Source organism: Desmodus rotundus, chromosome 2, assembly GCF_022682495.2.
Source record: "Desmodus rotundus isolate HL8 chromosome 2, HLdesRot8A.1, whole genome shotgun sequence".
Classification (NCBI taxonomy): domain Eukaryota; kingdom Metazoa; phylum Chordata; class Mammalia; order Chiroptera; family Phyllostomidae; genus Desmodus; species Desmodus rotundus.
The window spans coordinates 161219638-161242803 of NC_071388.1; the positions used below are offsets into that span (position 1 = coordinate 161219638).

A 23166-nucleotide genomic window follows, 5' to 3' on the forward strand; every position below is an offset into this window, starting at 1 on the left:
CATAATGAGCCCAGGGAGGTTTCACCTGCAAACAAATACAAAGCCATAGATGGACTTTGTCACTGGCGCAGAGCTTGTCACAACAGTCTTGGTGTCCAATTACTTGCATGGATAACAAGGGCATGCACTGGGTTACATTTTGTGTCCACCAAGCAAAGTAAGGAGTTGGAAGAGAGAAGAAATAACATGCATTTCCATTTAATGGGAGAAGTGGATCTTGAAGAATATGAGTTTCCACTAGTGGATTCAGGACTGGGCCCCAGACTGTCCAGTCTCCTTTAGCATCTGGGGAACTCACACCTCCCTCCCTGGGGCCTAGCCTCCCGATCATGGTGGGGAGAACCACTGGGCTCTGTCCCAGAGGCTGGCTACGAGCGGAGCTGCCCTGGCCCCATACCAGACACCATGACTTGGGAGTTGTTGGGCCAAGGCTCCCCTTATATAAGTGACTGTGCTGGGACTCCCTTTGGGAGAGTCTTGTGACATGGATCAGGGGGACTAAGACAGTGATTATCCATTAACCACATCAGTTTTGATCTAAAGGTAAAACTGTATCAAGAGTCGAAGACCCCACAGTTTCTTTTTGAGGTGTGCTGTGTTCTCACTTGCACCACATTGCCCGTTAACAGAACAACATTCAGAGGCCTTTGTCTTGGTCTTCCTCTTTTCCAGTTACCCCACAGCAATGTTCTCATCTAACTCTGATCCTCCTCTTATTAGGCACTTTTCCTAGAAATTCTTCCTAAGCCCCTCTTATCCTCCACTTGGCTATAATCTTACATCATTATTCACCTGTCTATTTCCTATTGAGTCCAAATGGGACCTATGGTCCAGGATGAATTCTGGGGACATCTGGCTGGCAGTGGTAACATCTAGGGATGTGAGGAGATAGTCTCGAGGCCTCGTTACTGTCACTAGATTCTAGTCATGGATAACTTTTCATTCTGTTGTGAATGTTAGTAAGTAACCCTGTGTGGTGGGTAACTGTTTGTTAACACACGCCATACCTTGTTCCAGAGGGTATCTCAGACTTATGATGGGCAGATAAGTGAGGTTATGGTCTCATTTCCTCTTTTTCCAAGCTTCTAATAATCATGTCTTACACTTGAATTTCACTTTGCAGGCAACAAAACACTACAAGCATTGTCCCATCTGATGCTCACAATGAACTTGTGAGGACAGTAGAATAGTATTATCTCCATTTAACAAATGAGGACAATAGGCTTGGAGATGGTATGTGATGGATGTGCCAGGACTTGAACCCACATTCTTTGATTCCAAGTCTAGGGCTCTTTCCCTATTTCATCCTTCCTTTTGATTTGTGGTGCAAGGAGCAAAGAGTTAATTTCCAGAAAGCGTTTCAATAATTTAGAGAATTGCTGCTGTGTGTGACTTAGACAAAGAATTATTATACTGGCTTCCTGCAGCATTAGAGGAACCCAAGCTGAAGCCTTGGCCTACAATGAGTGAGACAGTCCCTTATTCTGCTAGCTTTGCAGCTGTTGTTGACCAAAAAAAAAAAAAAAAAAGGATAGGGTGGATTGTTAGGCCATAAACCATTTATCTCCATGGAAAATAACTTTTTTCACTTACTGTCCAGTACCGGCGCACTTCTGTCATTGGTGACTGTCTTCTTTAGTTTCTTCCCTTTGCTGATGTCAGAGAGAAGAGCATTTCTCCCAGCCTGCTCTGACTTATTCAAGGCAGGCTTTTCTGTATTGGCCTGAAAGGAAACCATGCAAACTCATATTCATCTCCTGAATTAAAATCATGTACTGCCACACTCAGAGGGGACAACTAGAGTATTGAAGCTTGTTATTCAGGTTGTTGGTGACAGGTTGTAAATTCTCCACAAGCTTTAGAGCCAATGTCATTCTTTTAAAGACCTGGACATTTGGGAGCAGATGCAGAAATAAATTGCATTTATTTTTAATGCAGGAAGAGTCAGTTCCCATTAAAAGTCTCTGAAAATTCAGACCATTGTCTGGCTGTAACCAACAAAGCCAGGGTTGGATGGCTAGAAATGAGAAGGGAATTTTAAGTCTGAGAAGATTCTGCAGGATACCACAAGGCTTCATTCTCCAAAATGTGTTCTGCAGAACAGCTTCTCTTTCTTATCTTTCAGAACTAACCTGCTGCAAGGAGAAAGTTCTCTCCAGCACACTGTAGTTTTTTTTAATCTACCGTTTGAGAAAAATAATTCCCTCTGTTTACATTGCTAAAGTTTTTTTGTTTCTTTTTAATTTAAGAGAGACTTGAGGTATAACTTGTAAATAGTAAAATCACCCTCTCGGTGCATATAGTTCTAGGAGTTCTGACAAACAGACAACCATGTAGACACCACTCAAGCAAGACCTGGAACACTTCCACTGCCCCAAACCCTTGCTCATGTCCCTTTGGCTTAAGGTGTTTCTTTGGAAGCTTAGCTCACAGAGGCTGCAGAGCCAACCAAAGTGCTGCTTTAAAATATTTGAGTGTTCCTTGAGGAAAACATTGGCAGGAAAATCTCAGACATTCCACGCAGCAACATCCTCACAGACATGTCCCCTAAAGCAAGGGACATAAAGGAAAGAATAAACAAATGGGACCTCATCAAAATAAAAAGCTTCTGCAAGGCTAAAGAAAATAGCACCAAATTACAAAGAGAACCAACAGTATGGGAAAACATACTGTGAGGAGATAGTCTCGAGGCCTCGTTACTGTCACTAGATTCTAGTCATGGATAACTGGCCAATGATACCTCAGACAAGGGCCTGATCTCCAAAATATATAAAGAACTCACATGACTCCACTCCAGGAAGACAAACAACCCAATTAAAAAATGGGCAAAGGACTTGAACAGACCCTTCTCCAAGGAAGACATACAGAGGGCCCAGAGACATATGAAAAGATGCTCAGCATCACTAGCCATCAGAGAGATGCAAATTAAAACCACAATGAGGTACCATCTCACACCGGTCAGAGTGGCCAGCATAAACAAATCCACAAACAAATGTTGGAGAGGATGCGAAGAAAAGGGAACCCTAGTACACTGTTGGTGGGAATGCAGACTGGTGAGGCCACTGTGGAAAACAGTATGGAATTTCCTCAGAAAACTAAAAATGGAACTGCCCTTTGACCCAGCAATTCCGCTGCTGGGATTATACCCTAAGAACCCTGAAACACCAATCCAAAAGAACCTATGCACCCCAATGTTCATAGCAGCACAATTTACAATAGCCAAGTACTGGAAGCAACCTAAGTGCCCATCAGCAAACGAGTGGATCCAAAAACTATGGTATATTTACACAATGGAATTCTACGCAGCAGAGAGAAAGAAGGAGCTTATACCCTTTGCAACAGCATGGATGAAACTGGAGAGCATTATGCTAAGGGAAATAAGCCAGGTGGTGAGGGACAAATACCACATGATCTCACCTTTAACTGGAACATAATCAACAAAAGAAAAAAGCAAACAAAATACAACCAGAGACATTGAGGGGGGGAACAGTCTAGCAGTGGCCAGGGAGGAGTGGGGTGGGGACAGTGGGAAGAGGGGATTGCAGGAACTATTATAAAGGACACATGGACAAAATCAGGGGGGATGGTGGGGGTGGGGGAGGGAGGTGGGTTCAGCTGGGGTGGGGGAAGGGAAGGGGAGAAAAGGCATACAACTGTAATTGAATAACAATAAAAAATAAATTAAAAAAAATAAAATAAAATATTTGAGTGTTTTCTATGTTTTTGGAATTCCTGGGAAAGATCCTTACTATGAAACTGGGCTCTTGCTTCTTCAGGATTATTGCAGGGAGTGGGTACATGAAGAGCCCAGCGTACGAACCTGGAAGCTGGCGCAGTCAGTCACACTTGGAAGTGGTTTGGCCTGGCCTGGTCCCTGGGGGAGTCCTCTGGCAGTCCTGAGAGCCCTTCTAGCCCAGCCCCAGCCCTTTAGAAAGGGTCTGATTTTTGGAGGTGCCAGTGAGGGTCACAGGAGGTAAACCAGGGAAGTTTAGCTCGATACTTCATCCTGCTACTCATTATAGTTAGAGGCAGTTAGAGGCAGAGGGAGAGCTAGGAAAAACCCTTGAGCAGGCTACATAGAATCTCTGTGTGTTAAGCTACATGGGTCTTAAGTTATAAAGTATTATTTGTTCAAGATAATAACCATTAACATTTATATAACTTTTTACAATGGGTCAGGCACTGTTTTAGCACTTCACGTGTATTAATTCATTTAGTCCCTATCACCCCCGTGAGTCATTGTTTTCATTTCAGAACCAAGGAAACTAAGGCACAGATTAGACCATCTGCCCCAGTCACCCAGCTAGTACGAGCGGGGGCTAGGATTTAAACTCTGGCTGTCTGACTCCAGAGCCTTCCCTATAATCTGCTGGAAGGGCAAATGTGGGATCGAAAATGCCCCTTCCCCAAACTGGGGAGATGTTGTTAAAGGGTATAAACTCGCACCTGGAAGAAGAAGTTCTGGAGCTCTAATGCACAGCACAGTAATTACAGTCAACAATGTTGTGTTATAATCTGGCTAAGAAAACAAATCTTAAATGTTCTCACCACAAGAAATAACTATGTACTTCTGGCCAAGATGGAAGTGTAGGTAGATATACTTTGCCTCCTCCCACAACCAAAAGAAGGACAACAAATTGAAAAACAAAAAACAAACAGAAATGCCAGAAAGTTGAACTGTATGGCAGTTAGACAATCAAAGAGTTAAAGAAGAAACATTCATCAAGACTGGTGGGAGGGGTGAAGATGAGCAGCCGGGGTGGAAGGGACTCACGGCAAGGCAGAGGCTGGAGGACTGGGAGGAACAACTGGGGAATGAGACAGAGAGTGCAACCCAGGGATCCAGCATGGGGAAATAAACCTCTAACTGAAAAAACCTGTGGGGGTTGCAGCAGTGGGAGAAACTCCCAGCCTCACAAGAGAGATCATTGGGGAGATCCACAGGGTCCTAGAATATACACAAACCTACCTACCCAGAAATCAGCACCAGAAGGGCCCAATTAGCTTGTGGGTATCAGGGAAAGTGACTGAAAGCCAGACCAGAGAGCCAAGTAAGTAGCATTGTTCCCTCTTGGACCCCTCCCCCACATACAGTGACACAATGCAGTGACATGGGTTGCCCTGCCCTGGCGAATACCTAAGGCTCTGCCCCTTACTACATAACAGGTGTGCTGAGACAAAGAAATATGGCCCAAATGAAAGAACAGATCAAAGCTCCAAAAATACAACCAAGCGATGAAGAGACAGCCAACCTATCAGATGCAGAGTTCAAAACACTGGTAGTCAGGATGCTCACAGAAATGGTTGAGTATGGTCATAAAATAGAGGAAGAAGTGAAGGTCATGTAAAGTGAAATAAAGGAAAATGTACAGGGAACCAACAGTGACAGGAAGGAAACCAGGACTCAAATCAACGATTTGGACGAGAAGGAAGAAATAAACATTCAACCAGAACAGATCGAAGAAACAAGAATTCAAAAAAATGAGGAGAGGCTTAGGAACCTCCAGGACAACTTTAAACGTTCCAACATCCGAATCATAGGGGAGCCAGAAGGAGAAGAGGAAGAGCAAGAAATTGAAAACTTATTTGAAGAAATAAAGGAGAAGAACTTCCCTAACATGGCAAAGGAAACAGACTTTCAGGAAGTCCAGGAAGCTCAGAGAGTCCCAAAGAAGTTGGACCCAAGGAAGCATACACGAAGGCACATCATAATTACATTACCCAAAATGAAAGATAAGGAGAGAATCTTAAAAGCAGCAACAGAAAAGGAGAGAGATACCTACAAAGGAGTGCCCATAAGACTGTCAGCTGATTTCTCAAAAGAAACCTGGAGGGCAAGGAGCTGGAAAGAAGTATTCCAAGTCATGAAAGGCAAGGACCTACATCCAAGATTGCTCTATCCAGCAAAGCTATTATTTAGAGTGGAAGGGCAGATAAAGTGCTTCCCAGGTAAGGTCAAGTTAAAGGAGTTCATCATTGCCAAGCCCTTATTATATGAAATGTTAAAGGGACTTATCTAAGAAAAAAAAGATGATCAAAAATATGAACAGTAAAATGACAACAAACTCACAATTATCAACAACTGAACCTAAAAAATACAAAACCATAAAACTCAGCAAACAACTAGAACAGGAACAGAATCAGAGAAATGGAGATCACATGGAGGGTTATCAGCCTGGAAGGGGGAGGAGGAGAGAGGGGGGGAAGGTACAGGGAATAAGAAGCATAAATGGTAGGTACAAAATAGATGGGGGGAGGTTAAGAATAGTATGGGAAATGGAGAAGCCAAACAACTTATACATACACCCATGGACATGAACTAAGGTCGGGGGTGGGTGGGTGTGTGCAGGGTGGAGGGAAATAAAGGAAAGGAAAAAAATGGGTCAACTGTCATAGCACAATCAATAAAATATATTAAAAAATTAAATTAAAAAAATTTAAAGGAAATAATTATGCAAGATAATAGAGGTGTTAGCTAAAGCTATGGTGCTAATTATAATATATAAATGTTTCAAATCAACACATTGTATGGCTTAAATTTATACAACATTATATGTGAATTATATTTAAATGGAAAAAGTTAATAAATAGAGAAAAGGGAACCCTAGTGCACTGTTGGTGGGAATGCAGACTGGTGAGGCCACTGTGGAAAACAGTATGGAATTTCCTCAGAAAACTAAAAATGGAACTGCCCTTTGACCCAGCAATTCCGCTGCTGGGATTATACCCTAAGAACCCAGAAACACCAATCCAAAAGAACCTATGCACCCCAATGTTCATAGCAGCACAATTTACAATAGCCAAGTGCTGGAAGCAACCTAAGTGCCCATCAACAAATGAGTGGATCCAAAAACTATGGTACATTTACACAATGGAATTCTGTGCAGCAGAGAGAAAGGAGGAACTTATACCCTTTGCAACAGCATGGATGGAACTGGAGAGCATTATGCTAAGTGAAATAAGCCAGGTGGTGAGGGACAAATACCATATGATCTCACCTTTAACTGGAACATAATCAACAGAAGAAAAAAGCAAACAAAATATAACCAGAGACATTGAAGTTAAGAACAATCTAACAATAGCCAGAGGGGAGTGGGGAGGGGACAGTGAGGAGAAGGGTTTTCAGGAACTACTATAAAGGACACATGGACAAAATCAAGGGGGAGGGTGGGGGTGGGGGAGGGAGGTGGGTTCAGCTGGGGTGGGGTTGAAGGATGGGGAGAAAAGGCATACAACTGTAATTGAATAACAATAAAAATTAAAAAAAAAAAAGAAAAGTTAATAAATAAAACGTCCCTTCCCCAGAGGCTCCAAACACTCCCCAATAGCAAGCCTGTTAAGAGTGTCTTAGCAGTCAGTTCCAGAAAAGCTTTCTGTATGTATAGTTCACATTTACTAATGGGATCATCCTTTATTGCTCTGAAACTTGTTTCTATAACTTAACAACATACCTTGGAGATCTTGGAAAGAGCTTTTAAAATGACCTATTGTCTTCATTTTGAGGATGAAAATATCCCTGAGGACCAGAGGGGTTAAGTGATGTGCCCACACTAGATTTCCTACTGGTTTTGGGTCAGCAACCCTCAATGGCCTCCCCTTCTGTCTAAAAATTTATGTTGACACGTGACCCCTTTGGGTGCTGACTTCTCCCATGTGGCAGTCCAGGTTCCTTAATTGCACTATCCCACTAAACTGTGTCCTATGAGGGCCACCAACTCTTCTTTCCCTTTACTCACCTCTATAACCTACTTCTCTCAGATGTTACTTTGAGTGAAGTGATAGTGGACAGAAATGGGTTGGTGGGATAAAGCAGGGTTTCCCAAACTTCAATCATTCTGGCACAGCTTTCCTGACTCTGGTCATTTTCTCGTGCTACCTGTTATTTATTTTATATTTTTCATTAAGTCTATTCACTATATAATTTACTATGCTACTTTTCAGCATTTTCTTTTAAATTAACTCCTTATTAAATTGCATATGCTAGTTATAATTTTCAGAACATGAATAAAAACAAGCATATAAACATTAAAATAAAACAAAAATTAAGGCACATACTATCCAGCAGTGGTATACAACCTACATTTTGGGGGAAATATAAACTAAATGCAGTTTGTATTTGCAATTGCAAATGCCATTTATATTTGCAACATAGCAGGAATATGTTGGCCAGATCAGAGCTTTTCAAACTTATCTAAGTGAAAGACTATTTTTTTAAAAGGAAAATTTTCCAATCTATCATGGGCTGATATTTTTGTAAAATAATAATTATTAGAAAAATTAACTTACAAAAAAAGACATGCAAAATGCAATCTTAAAAACAATAGGCAAACACTACCATCAGGTTGCTGTGTTTCTAAATGCTTACTGTCAATTTCTGTACTTGTTCCTTGGTGACTCTAACCAGCAGTTGGGGACCATGCCTGAAATAGCAGTGAGCTACTTAACTGCCCGTTCTTCCAGCTAGGTTCCAGCCTTAGATGGGCTGTATAGAAATGTGTTCCATGGAAACTTGGGCAAGAGGCTCTTCCTCTTTGAGCCTCAGTTTCCTCAAATGAAAAATGAAGGGCCCATCACTGGCAGGCTTTTTAGCAACAAAGGCTTCACATGCTGGGGAGGCCTTTGTCACCCGGCAGGTCTGGGAGCCTCCATAAGGCCACGTGGAGGGCTGCCGGCTTCCTAGAAGAGGGTGCGCTGACTTGTGGGGACGGGTCTCTCAAGGACCAGGATGAGCCCAGAGAGCAGAAATTCCTTTGGAAAGTAGACATCTAAATGCAAGGACAGATTTAAAGGGGGATATAAGTGTGTGAGGGGAACTTGGGGTAATGGTGGGAGTGGGGGTTATTTGTCAGAAACAGAGAGTGGGAAGAAAGAGGGCAAAAGGCAGAGAAAAAAAGGAGCGAGTCTGGAGGACACTTGAATGGATGCAGTCGCAGACAGAGGCCTGGGTTTCTGGACGGTCCTGCCCGGAAGTTAAAGGCAAGAAGTTGAGCCCACTTGAATGGAAACAGTTCAGAACTGCCCTTGCAAACCTGCCTTGGGCCAGCACACGGGATGAACAGGACGCTTCCCTTCCCAGACACAGCTGAGGAAACCTAACACCCCGCCCTCCACGTGTGTACTGTGCACTGCATGAAGCCTCAGGCAGCAAACCCTCCAGGTGCACCTGCCCCACCTCAGGCTCTGGCTGGCTCTGGCTTACTCCGGCACCTGGAAAGCTCACCATGTCATATTTAGGCCAGAATGCAGAGACGTGTGAAACAAACACATGGATGCTAGGCTCGACTTCATTCGGCTGCTTTATGCTTGGATGACAGAGGATGAGGAACCACTCACCAGAGCAAACGTGGGCGGCGGCGGGGGCGCTGGAGGGGGTGGGACGGGCATCTCGGACGGTTAAGCTTTCAACAGTCTTGCTGATAAACCTGTAAAAACAAAACAAATAGAAACAAAACATGGTCATGTATAGACTTCTTAGTAATACTCTGTCCTCCTCCTCCCCCTTTCCCACCAAAGTGACAGCCATCCACACAGGCCAACTCTTGTAAGAGGTGGAATTACCTTCACGACATTGCTGAGATATGACTGTTCTGGAAGGACCCTAGTGGGGAGGTGTCTCAGACTAAGTGCCTGACGAAACCGGAAGCAAAATCCAGCACCCATGCTGCTCAACTCCACCACCCACCTCAGCAGGTCAGGGGACCGACCCATGCAAGGGCGCTGGGCCTTCGGCTGGGTAGCTGGAAGTTATGATACTGCTGTGCGTATATCCTGGCAGCATCTCATGTTCAAGTGGCTCCTCTTCCTCACTCATCTCCATGACAAAATCCTTTCTTGCTCTCCCACTCCCCTTCCATCTCATGCCTCGCTGTTTTCTTTTCTGTGCAGATTCCTGACATTTGCCTGGGTCTGGGTGCACACTCTATGAATGCAAAAATGAATGTTTCTGCTCTGGCCTCACAGGTCTAGTCCTCCAGGGAAAGGAGACGGAGACAAGGTAAGGTAAGCAGGTAAGGTGATGGGTGAGGCGGCTCGATTCCTAGATTGTGCTCCTTGACATTTCCTTGTAGGACTGAAGTGGGAAAAAAGAGGGTGAAAAGACACAGGGACTTAAGCTGATGATCCCCGGGCTGTTTACTAGAAGTGGGCTTCATTAGGAAAGCTTTGTGCATAGTGTGAGTGCCCTGGGAACACAGGAAAGGCTGGACTCTGTGGCTGGGTGGGAGAGTTTAGGGCGACCCTGGTGGGTAGCAGCGGTGAAGGGGGCAGCAGGCAAACATCAGGGGCTGAAGAAACAGTGCTGAGGAAGCCCCAGGAGTTACACCAGCCACAAATCCCATCTCCCCGTCCCTCAGTCCTTGGAGTCCCATCCCTGCGTTTCCTCCTGCCAGACCCAGTCCCAGCAGCACCTCCCCCACTTTCTCACCCAAAGCACTCCCAACTTCTTCTGCCCAGCCCCTACCACTGCTCCCAGTGGGGTCCCTGACCAGCAGCACAGGCATCACGCAGAGCTGTTAGAAACATCAAATCTCAGCCCCTCTCCCCACAACTGAGTCTGCTTCAGCATTTGAACAAGATCCCCTAGTGATTCATCTTATTTCAGAAGCCTGTCTGCAGAGTTTGAGCCTTAAACCAGTTGGCAGCCTGGGACGCCAGCCACTTGAGTTAATGCTGTTTCTATTGAATGTATGCCCACAGTTTTGAACAGCAGAATTATCTTTCTTTCATTCTTAAGAGTTTCCTATTGCAGAAAATAATTTGTTAGAATTTAAATTGAGTTAACCACTAAAAATTAATGTGGAAAACTTATACCTTGAAACAAATATGTTATATTAAAGCAGGTGCTTTTCAACTGGTGTGCTGCAAGAATGTTTAAAACATGCAGTACCTGACTAATGAGTCAGGGGCACTGGCCTCTTTTCCCTTAGATTGTCAAATTAAAAAATGACAACAGCCAACAGAACAATAGCCATCTAGTGTGACTGAGTCAAAATTATACGTATCTTTTTGCCAGACAGGCAAAAAAAAATTTTTTTTTGGCATGCCTTAGAACTTTAGTACTTAGTTGACGTGTGCCACGGGGTGATAAAAGGTTGAAAATCTTTTAGCAATACTGAGGTAGTGCTGGATGGCTTGCTTTCTGCTAACAGAAATGTATGGAAAAGCTAGAAGGAGGTGGCCGGATGTGCAAAGCCACTGGAGAAAGGAATGAGGGCAGTTTGGAATAATTCTGTTCCAAGAGGGCCACCTAGAAAATAAAAACTTAAAAGCTCCATGGCAGCAACGGCAGGTCTCACTTACTGACGGGTGATTGGGTCCAGGGCATGTTATTTACATTGTCTCTAACTTTTACAGACATTGCAAATGAGCACGATTCTGCTAGTTCCACGGAGAACACTGAGACTCCGAGAAGTTAAGGAACTCACAAAAAGACCCACACAATTCGTTCCAATCGAGTCCTTTCACCCCTGCTCTTTTTAGATAAGCATTTTTAGGCAGGCAAAGGGCTAGCCAACACTTAGTGCTGCCGCTCACCTGTAAACTGCATGAGAACCTGTTTTTCAATAAGAGATTGTCTCAGATGAGGATTCTTTTAAAATGTGTTCCTTAAATTGGTTTTTCCATGATGCCAATTATACGCCCATGAGGCCAAGCGGGCGGTGTAAGCAGGGTGGGCGCCTGTGCTCGGAGGTCTACAAGGGGCTCTCCAGCTGCAGAAGGCACCTTTGGAGACCGTGGAGTCAGACACATCCTAGGTTTAGGAGGAAGGACAGGGACCTGGAACTGGATTTGGGTCCAAATGACTGTGAAGCACACTGCAGCCAAAGCAATGGTATTATCAGAGCTGGAGAAGGCAGCTCAATAAGGGGGTAGTTTGGCTGGGACCACCCAGAGGGCCAAAAAGGTGGGCTTCATGGAACAGACCACCCGTGTGCTTGGTGGATGGAACGCCCCTCAACACTCGAATTCATTGTGTCAGATCCCAGGTTCCCCAGCTAACCTGTTATCCTAATCCTGAGAAGGATGGATTCACATCACCAGGAACCCCCTATGGGTTTGGCCCTCATGAGTCAGTCTCTGGTTGCAAAGACCAAATTGGACTTCTGACCTGTCATCTTAGAGGCCAAACTGTGGTAAATGGACTCTTTCAGGGGACTGCTAGCCTACAAGTCCAGTTTAATTATTTTACAATCTTCCTTTGTTGCTATTACGGTTCTCACTATACACCAACTGACATAAATAAACCCCTGTACCACAGAAGCCTGGCCTTCCCCTCCTAACCCACTCAGATGCACAACAGGGAGAAGTTCTATGGGGGAGGCTCTCAACTCTCCGAGGCTGATGCAGACCTGAGTTCACTGAACAACACTGGGTGTCAGGGATGCTGACCCCACCCATCTGTATGCAACCTCTGACTCCGCCAAAACTGAACTAACAGCCTACTGTTGACTGAAAGCTTTACTGATAACAGTCAATTAACACATACATGTATTATATACTGTATTCTTACAATAAAGTAAGCTAGAAAAAAGAAAATGTTATTAAGAAAATTGTAAGGAAGAGAAAGTACATTCATAATATTTTCTGGAAAAAAAAAATCTGCATGTAAGTAGACCCACGCAGTCCAAACCAGCATGGTTGAAGGGTAACTGTAGTCTTTTCCCTCGGCTGCCGCGGCTTTCCCGGCCCCCAATTTCTCACTCTCTTCCTGATACACCCCTCCTCAATGCTGACAGGTGATTGATTGCAGAGGCTTCCTTGGTCTCTTTGCTCCTGCCTAGCTGAACAGCTGCTTGGGTGGACTTGTCTAAGTTTGTGAGAACCTTCAGACTCAATCCGGCCACCTCACCACGTGGGTCAAAGAAGACCAATCCCACCTCCCCCATGCTGGGCCCACACCAGGCCCACTTCTTGGCTGTGTTCCCACCAGACTGTGAACTTCTCTAGGTCTCCCTAATACCTGGCACAAAGCAGGGCTCTCATTAAATATGTGTTGAGTGGAAGAGCCAGGTGTCACACAAGTAAGCCGTGTGCTGGCCATTGGAATGGCTTCCAGCATCAGCCCTTGCATTCTGAGGTCTGGGCAAAGAATCAGCCCTGTGTCAGAGGGGCTTGGTAGCATTAAGTACGGGATTTGCTTTCCTGTCAGTTCCTGACTTGGCCAGTGGAGCAGAACCCAAGGCCATGGGAGTGCCCTGGCTTCCCTCCTCCTGGCATTAACAGCTCATATCAGAACCAGAACTGGGCCTTACCAAAGGGCCTCAAAAAGCAGCCTAGATCCTAATGGACCAGGCATTCCCAACCTCGATCCTTACACCTTCAGGTCTGTGGATCTAATTCAGGGGTTCATGAACTTGGATGGAAAAAAAGGGACATGTTTATATCTCCTAAGTTCTAACAAAAAACTAGCATTTCCTTTAATTATGACGGTAAGCCATAGATCACAGTACCTGAAACTTTTTCACCAATAGATTTTCACATGATGTTTTCACATCATATTACAACAGTTTCAGATTTGTCTTGAAATTATGGCACTGTTTAGATCTGCTGTCAGATCTTGTACACATTTCTAACTAGTTCCTTAGTAATCCTCTGTATTTTGTTTTATGCATTTAACAACAGCCCAAGGAGGCGTCCTTTGGGCTTTGCCGGACACTGGTGTGGTCTATGGAATGAAAAGGGTTAGAATCCCTTTGAGAACATGAGACCTGGGCCAGGAGTCTATGGTTTGGAATCTTTGCTCTGCTACCTAGTAACCTGAGGTAAGATGTAACCTCTCACAGCCTCCCATTCCCACCTGTTAAATCGGGGTCACTGGGAGGACGGCCTGCTCTCAGCTGGCTGGTAGAGTAAGCAGTCAATAGGCGGCCCTAGATCTCTCTGCCTTGAGGGTGAGCACGACTCCTTCTGGTGTGAGTGCCACTTGAGAACTTGGCAGAGGAGGGACCAAGCTGGCCACTTGGCTGAGGCCCTTGCTCAGCCTGGAGGCCTGTGTGGGGGGAGTTGCACAGGTGGGAATGAGGCAGCCTGAAGACTCGGCCTTGCTGCGCATGGTTCCTCCCTTGGGAGACAGGAACTCGGCAGGAAAGGCAGCCCTCATGCAAGGCAAAGGACTAGGGTAGGGGTTCCTGGAGTGTGGGCTATCTCGTGTATCAGGATCGGCTGCGTACTTTGAGACCCCTGTGTCCTGCCTTCCCCTCAGCGAGGCTCCCTAACATTGGAGGATCTCTGATCCACCCTTTGCTGATCCTTGCCCTCCACCCCACCCTCACCCCAGGCATTACATTTGTAAGAACATTCACTTTTGAGAATTAATTTATTTTGAAGAATCATCTCACTGTTTAAATAACTTTCATCATGGGGAGAAAAGCCAGAGTTTTCTGAAATGTTCACCTTGTGTGTTGAATTCTATGTGCACAAAGAAAACCACAAGGATGGAAGACTTTTCTGTTTTCAGACACAGTGCTATGGGTTGAACTGTGCCCCTCCCAAATTCACGTGTTGAAGCCTGAACCCCCTAGCACCTCAGAATTGGAGATAACATGTCTAGAGAGGTGATCAGGTCAAATGAGACCCTAAAATCCAACATGACTGGGGTCCTTACCAGAAGAGGAAGAGGCACTGGCGCTGCATGAGCATAAAGAAAAGGCCATGTGAGGACACAGGGAGAAGGTGCCCAGAAGACAGTCCTCGGGAAAAACCGAACCTTTGCTACCGTGACCTCGGACTTCTTTCTAGCCTCCAGAACTGCGAGATGATAAATTCTGCTGTTTGAGCCACCCAGTCTGAGGTTTTGTTATGGCAGCCCTTGCAAGCTAACAAGCACAGTTTTAACAATTCTTGTCTGTCTATTATCCATTATGGAAATTATAAAATAATGGATTTTGAATAAAATATCCATCAATTGATTTCTTACCCAAAATATCTCTGGATTGTCATATGTTAAAGATATAAAAATAAAAAAATCATCCCAAACCCTAGGGTATGTGAGTGATTGCAAAAATTTTATTTAATAATTGAATACACCATTCAAAAATCATCAAACTTTAGGTGAAAAAGTGTTACAGTGAGGGGAGGGATCTACTAACACACCTTTTTTAAAGGGGCTGGCTCTGTGGGTTGAGAGAACAGAGCAGGATATTTTGCATAAATGACTTAAAAATTCATTAGCCGGTTTTTCTTTGTTGCCCACACACAGGCATGTACACACACACAATATACATCAATATTTCGAAATGCGGGGATTACCTCGTTCTGGGAAAGAAATGGTTGGCTTTGTTGGTTTTATTACAATGCCACTAGGTCAACATCATGGGGTAATGCTCCCCCAAGACAGCAGCACACTCTGACCCTAGACCAACCGGGGCATCTTGGGGTCCAGAGCCCTTTCCTCCATATGCGACACTGCTTGTGAGCGACACTTGTGAGGAAGACTGAATTGCTCAGCACACTCCTCACCCTGTAACACATTTTCTCCCTGATAGGCCAATTAGAGGTTCAACTACAGCCTACAGTTCAGTCAGGAAACTTATGGCTTCTTCTTCAAGGTGCTCATCTAAGAAAGATGAATTATTTCTGAGATAAAATGATCTGCCTTCTTAGAATCAAGAGAACTGCCTAGTTATTTAAATAAACAGTTCCTTAGTTTCTCAAAGCCAACTTTAAATGCATGCCTATCATTCCAGATCATGCTGTGTGAGGCCCACAGTACAGAACGATGTGAAGAGGGGGGAGATGTCCAACACTGTCCAATGAAAACATCTGATAACCCTCAGAAGGCTGCCTCTAATCCTGTGGGGGGGGGAGGGGGGCGCTGGATCAGCCACATTCTACTAGAGATGGTAAGAAGCAGGTTTATCCAGTTATGCTTTATCACCATTTTGGACTATTCAACAATATAAAGCATCTTACTATATAAATTCTTGCCAAAAGTCACCCCTAAATGCTATACTACAAATGGGAGAAAATTAAACTTTTTTTTCAAAAAGGTTGAATCAACAGAGGAGTATTTAATTCGCTGTGTGTGAGGGGCGTTAAGGTGAGGACGCACCATAACAGAACCTATTTTGTCTCTAATATTTTCTGTGTACTGTTGAAAAAACCAGTCAATTCTTTTGTCCTCAGTTTTTTCTTTCTGTAAAAATGAGCAAAATCCACTTTTTGAGGTATTACGGGAATAAAGTAGGAACATGTAGCCCATTGTACGAGTTACTTACATTTAAATAATCTTTCCCTTCTAAACTTTTTCTTTCTACTTAACACATATTTAGGGAATGTCTCATATGGTTCTGGAGCCATTCTCATAAATATTTAGTCTTCCATCAGACCTTTTTTTAAAACCTAAGTTTCAGGTCTTTTCTCAGTTAAAAGCCATTTGTTTGAACTTCACTGAGATCGGAGACCAGCAGGTTACCTTTTTTGTAATATTACTCAATAAATAGGAAGTGTGCTGCATTGTCCGACATCTTCGGATGCTGTCTACAAAACTATGAGTTATGTATCTTGTGCTCAGCCTGTCTGCAGGGAAGAGAGTTGAACTCTGGTGAAAGCACTTACGTGGACACCACTCCAGGTGCAAAGCGCACTTGCGTAGCTCAAACTGTTAGGCACATGTGTTGTTAAAAAATAAACTTGCATGTGATTGTACTTCTGCTGGACCCTGTATGCCCTTCTAGCTTAGAAATACACAGACACACACTCTATCTATACACACATATATACACACAATCGTTCCACCAATAAACACTAATAGAAGGAAATTTATAATACATATAACTCAACCGTGTTTTAGTAAGAAAAGTCTCTTAAATTTATAGTTATTATAACCATAAAAAAAGATTGCAAAGGCATTCACTATAAAGCCAATGGATCCACTTCAAGTTATACTGTAAAAATAAAGTCATTTAGCCAGCTCAAACTGTTGCTAAACTCCTGAATTTTAAAAAGCTTGTAGTTTTGGGATTCCTGCTCAATTGTTCTTGAATCTATTCTTTAGAGGCTCCTCCATGATGCAAGCTTAGTGGGATGTGTTTAAGATCTGCAAACCATTAGTACTAATTAAGATGAAGGTGGCTTTGTTCTTCAACTTCCTGTAACAAATGCTCAACAGGAAAATTGATGCTCACAGCAAACCACAGCCATCCTGTTTCTTTAGCACAATCTTTTCACAGCTGCACTCGCCTGTAGCTTCTGTTTTACCGTATCCGTCACAGTGCAACATCTCTGTGCCCCAACCCTTACCCCCACCAGCCCAGCCTGTCCTTTGGCCATTTTAGAAAATTTGACATCTTTGCATAAAGTTTGTTTCTATTATTGTTACGCTTCCTCTTCTCAGGTCCAAGCTCAGAGGGCTGCAGGCAATGAGGCAATCAACACAAGAGAGACAGAGAAGGCTGCTCAACCCGAGAGGAAGCAAAATGTAGAGGACAGAAGGCGAGGGTTCCTTCACGATAAGCAAAGTGACAGCCTCGCCTAGTTGGTTATCATTGTTATTCTCAATTTGAGCTGAATGTGGAACCCGAGCTTTCTGACCATGGAACCCCTCATTTCTCAGAACGTACTTGCTCCTTTCTCGGTCGAATATCATTTAAAATGATAGCTTAAGTTTATTTTGCTTCTAGGCCGTCTTCTCTGAGGTGAGGGTCTGTGTCTCACCTGTACTTAGGGGGTCATTGGCTATTTTAGAAATACTTCTTTTTGACTTTAATTAGATAAGAGTTTAGTATTTAGATAAGCTACTTTAGAAATACTTCTTTTAGAACTTATTTAGATAACAGTTGATTAATATGAGGAGGTTAGCAAGGCATTTTTCAGAGAACATGTTTTGAAACATCTACAATGTCATAACAATTACTATGACGCCAACTCACAATTTTACCTTAAGAGTAACTGCTAGGGAAATAAAGGCTGCTATGAAATAAAATTATTTTTTTTAACCTGCTGTCATATGTTTAATTTAAAGACGAATGCAGATTCAGCTCTGGCTAAGTAGCTCAGCTGGTTAGAGTGTTGTCCTGCAATGTCGAGCTTGTGGGTTTGATCCCCAGTCAAGGCACACACAAGAAGCAACCAATGAATGCATAAATAAGTGGAACAACAAGTCTCTCTCTCTCTCAAAATGAAAAAAAAACTAATGCAAATTCATAGACATCAAACCTTTCAAAAGCGAGAAAATGAAGGTAAGTAGAATGATCCACCTACCTGTCGTTGGTTAACTGTGGAAAAGGGAAGGGAAACTTCTCTACTTCACCCCCTTAACTGAAAAGTCTTGCTCTCCTCACACTGCTTTCCATCTCTGCCAGGCATGAAGGGGCCCGAACCTCAGCGCTGAAGCTTTCCTAAACCCTCAGCACCACATTTAGCTTTATCATGGAATTAAGATCTACTCCTGTCCCTGCCAAACACACACATGCACACATTCACACACATGCGTGCACCCTCACACACACTCACTGCATTATGTTAACACACTTGATGTATTTTATTTATTTTATTGTTGAAAGTGGAGCCTTCTTATATAAGTTAGAAGTGTTACCAAACTTACTTCTGAAAAGGTCAAAAGACTCAGAAAGGAAAATGTCTCATTCGCTTAAAAGATATTTACTGTTGCTGTGACATTTATAATGGAGCATGTGTATAATCCCAAACTCCCAGGGCTGGAAAAAGTCATCTCGGTGTGTCTCAACTGCACTTAGGAAAAAGGCTCTTGAAATTACAGAGCACTTCCTACACACCTGGTAGTTAGGTGGCCGTGGGCACACTACTTAGCTCCTCTAACTAAGTCCAGTTCCCACAATAAAATGGGGAAATAGTACTTACTAAATAGGATTATTAAATGAGGCAAGTGCTTAATAACTGTGGCCATTTTTTCCTTTTTATTGAATTTATTGGGGTAACACTGGTTAATGAAACTTTACAGGTTTCAGGTGCACAGTTCTACAACACATCATCTTACGCTGTGTTGTGTGTTCACCCCGCAAGTTGGGTCTCCGTGCATCACCCTTTATCCCCCCACCCCCTTCCACCTTCCCCCACCCCTCTGCCCCACCGGCGATCACCACACTGTTGTCAGAGTCCATAAACTTTTTCTCTCTCTTCTCTCTTTTCTCAATCCCTCCACTCTCCCCCACCAACCTTCCCCAACTCAACAGCTGTCAGCCTGCTCTCTGTCTGAGTCTGTCTCTATTTTGCTTGTTAGTTCATTTTGTTAGCCGTTTTTTTAAAAAAACAAAATAAGCAAAAGTAAAGAGACTAATACATAGTAAGTGCTCAATAAATGTCACTGTCTCCCTTCCCATTTTACCGTGAGAGGGAGAAACCAGAGTTGATTAAGCCTTAATCCACATGTCCACTCCCCTGTAAACCTCCGCATTACAAATGAATGGTGAAGGGAAGCATGCCTAAAGGGCATTTTAAATTTCTCAGAACAGTGTACTAATTAAGGCATTCCTCATTCTAGTATTTTTTTCAGTTTTAATTTTCACAAGTGAGGGTTGCAAAATACAGACAGGTATTTATGACAGGGAGGCGAAATGCTCTTTCCAACAAGAAGTGAATGTATGAAAACTTGGTAAAACAAAAATGAGTCAAACCTTAAGCAGCCAGAAACTTCCAAAGTAAATGACGTATTCATGAAATGATAAGCAAGCCTTCAAAAGGGCATACGACTTAAAAGGTCCAGGCATTAGGTAGCTCACTTCCGCTTACATTTTATCGTAGACCGGGGAATTTCCAGCCTATAGGCCACATCTGGAATTTGGTATCATTAGTGGTCAGGGTGAAATTGCTGTTGGACCTGAGGACGGTTTTCAGCACGGGGATTTCTCTAACTACTGCAATTCACTCCAGCAGGCGCAGTCCTTAAAGAGTTTAGATACTAAAGCAATTGAAGAGCTGTGAACAACTGACTTATGAATGAACTTTCCAAAGAGCATTAGAAAACCTGACTGTGACTTTAAGTAAATCATTTAAACCTCTTTAGACTATAAAAGGAAGCATTTTAACTAGATGATGTTCCAGTTCAGAAGCAATATAAGCCTCTGACATGAACCTATAGTACTTAAAACTCACAATCCAAGTGAATAGTCAGGGTATTTTCCACACGAATTGACCTCAAAACCTTCCCCAGGCTTCTATTGTCTTCTGTTACTGTGCCGTTTTATTCTTCCTCCTGCCTTCCCACCCATCTTTATCTCTATCAACTGTTCTACTTTCCTTAATTAGATCTTCCTGCAGCCTTTTCCTCATTTGACCACTTCTCCATTTCCTACTCTGTACACTGTTTCCTACTCTGTACCCTCAGTTATGCCATTGAATTATTTAAAAGAACTTGTACTTACTGACTAAACTGCCATGTGCCCCAGAGGGAAAAAAAAACTTTTTTGATACAAAAAAAAATTTCCTTTTCTGCTCTGTAGGTCTCTAGGTACATGGCTCGAAATTTTAAAACGATGACATTTTATGCCAAAGCATTAATCATACTAAATGAAAATAGTTCTTCTGAATGCTACAGAATTGATTAGCAGTAGTCGCTGCGCACTGCGCCGTCTGCATGCGGAACAGAACGATTCCACAGAGACACTGGCTTCTGAAAAGACTCTGCTTAGAAATGGGTTAGTTTAGGATTGGCACTTAAGTAACAGGTCTGTAGCAATAGATGGCAACAGTTTGTTCTGTGGTGATTTCCTCTGAAGCTTCCAGTGACTCCACTTACTTTAAAAGCATTTCCTATTGCTGGCGAAAGCGACAATTCAAAGGCAACTGTGTGGACAAGCACCGTACATGGAAAGGATATACTTCCTGACTGACATAAGCCCCAATTTTAATTGGGGGACAAAATTCCTGCGGATCCAAACTATCCAGTGGTCAGGAAAAATTCTACTGATAATCTTGCTTACATATTAACTCAAAACACAATTTAGGAATCACCCGCAATCAACATACTGGTGAAACTGGCATTCTGTGCCACAGGAATAGACATGGTCGTCTACGGAAAAATTAAACTGTATCTCAACATACTAAATGGCCCCTTAAAAACCATTTAGTTCTTCTCTCTAGCTGACAAAGAAAATACATTGAGTTTAAATATAATTTTTCTTACCGTTAAAGGATACTGTAGGAAGGCATGATCAGGGACACAAGCAGACAGAGAGCAAGTGAGATATGAGCCCAGAGAGAAAACTGTCCCTGAAAAAGGCATCATCTTCTAACGCAAATGTGGGGTCGTTTTTGGACAGCCATTTTGGACAAGCTCTGGCCTCCTATCAAATGTGACATACTGAGTCAGAGGCAGACGTTCTTCTGCGGTTATTCGCTTCCTGTATGATTAATTTGTTGTTTGTTCCTCCTTTGCTGCAGAAAAAGAAACTAGATTGGTTTTACTTAAGAAGCAAGCAAAAAAAAAAAACAAAAAAAACCCTAAACTAAACTTAAAAAAAAATTAAATGTTTCTCTTTCCCCCAAGGTGAAACCTACCTGTTTGGTACAGTTGCTGGAGGAGATCAGAACCTCTATCCAGTTAACAGCACAACTTTATTTTAAATACCTCCACAAAAATAATTGTTCATGGAACCTGCAATTCCTTCATGAAAATTCCATTTGAAAGTACTACTCTCAGTATTAACTCTACCATTTAGTATTAAGGAAAAGAGTCACTCAAGAACTAAAAGCACTCTGCCCTGGCTGGTGTGACTCAGTGGATTGAGCACCACCTTGTGAACCAAAGGATGGCTGGTTCAATTCCCAGCCCGGGCACATGCCTGGGTTGCAGTCCAGGTCCCCAGTAGGGGGCACGCAAGAGACAACCACACACTGATGTTTCTCTCCCTCTCTTTCTCCAACCTTTCCCCTCTGTTTAAAAATAAATAGATAAAATCTTAAAAAAAAAGGACTAAAAGCTCTCAAATACATTAATAATTAAGATAAATGATTTTTCCTCATCTACAGAGCATTCAAGTGTATAAGGAGAAAGTCACAAATACAGGTGAAGAGAACTGGTCAGGTGTATGAATGCAAATGAGTTTTGAAATGTGATTTGGTGCCCAAGTCAGGATGAATGATATAGAGCTCAGGGCATATGAAGACCAGGAGCTTTCTATACCAGAATGTTGTTTCTGTCCTTCATATTTAACGGAGTAACAATAACTCTCCCAGGAGATGCTTGACAAAAGCACAGAGATGATGAATGTGGAAGGAAAGTCAGATTTCTCACTAAAGCACTCAAAGAGGTAGATGGGCAATGGAGTATACTAGAAAATATTACACTAAAACTTTAAATATATATGAACAACCTGAAAATGTCTGTAATTTTTTTCTAGGTCCATCTAAAAGGATCAGACTTAATGTTCACAACATATACCATGTAACTCTGATAAAATAATAAAAGTAATAATAAAAGTTGAAAGAATGAAAAACAAGAATATTTAAGTAAGTAACTTTATTGTAAAATCTGAACTTTGGGTCCTGATTTTAATGGCCTCTAAGGAAAATGGCATGAAAACACAAGTTGCCTATCATCTCCCTTACCTGTAAAATGATAGGACTGGGTAGACCAGTGGTTCTCAATTCAAGAGGCTGCTGGAAATGCGTGGAGGAATTTTTAGTTGAGAGTGGGGGACAGTGGGTTGGAATGGTGGAGTGCGGGGCCTGTAGGATTCATGGGTGGAGCCAGGAATACAAAAATGTCCTGTGTTACTAAAGACAGTCTCACCCAAAGTAGCAGAAGTGCTCCTACTGAAAGATACTGAGATAGCTGATGTCTAAGTTCTTTCAAACTCTAAATTCTTGGAAATATGAGTCCAGCTGCACGAGCAGAGTTATCATGATGCCAGGCCATGGCAGGATTCCTGGATATAGAGCAAGGAAGGATTAGTGACTGAGAGTCCTCTCCTTTGCCTGGAGCCTCTTGAAGGCATGACTGTATTCCTCTTGCCTGGCATGGGGTCTGGAGTCCAAGGGACACCCAATACATGAATAATACATGCAGGCGTGGGGCTGCATGGAGGTGAAGGCCTGCAGCTATCATCTCCTTCCCCTACTAACCTCAGGAAAACAGAAAACTTGACAAACTACCAAGTAAATGCCTGAGTGAATTTATGCGGAAGTCTAACTATAGTTGGGTCTAAAAAGAGAACATGGGCAATATGATGATTTCTCCACGTAGTTTCAAAA

General features: G+C 43.0%; 1 protein-coding gene across 4 annotated transcripts in view; it reads right to left on the minus strand.

The window, feature by feature from the left end:
• Positions 1 to 23166, minus strand: part of WIPF1 (WAS/WASL interacting protein family member 1) — a 118824-nt gene that overhangs the window by 15837 nt on the left and 79821 nt on the right. For 3 of the 4 annotated variants that reach the window (XM_053918790.2, XM_045196284.3, XM_045196282.3), the window contains 2 exons: positions 9334 to 9422; positions 1594 to 1723 (listed from right to left, as the gene is read on the minus strand). In XM_053918790.2, the coding sequence (XP_053774765.1) occupies positions 1594 to 1723; positions 9334 to 9384 (181 nt within the window). In that variant the 5' untranslated portion in view covers positions 9385 to 9422. Of the gene's footprint in view, positions 1 to 1593; positions 1724 to 9333; positions 9423 to 21097; positions 21319 to 23166 lie in introns of those variants that run through there. The other variant, XM_045196281.3, reaches the window with a different exon arrangement.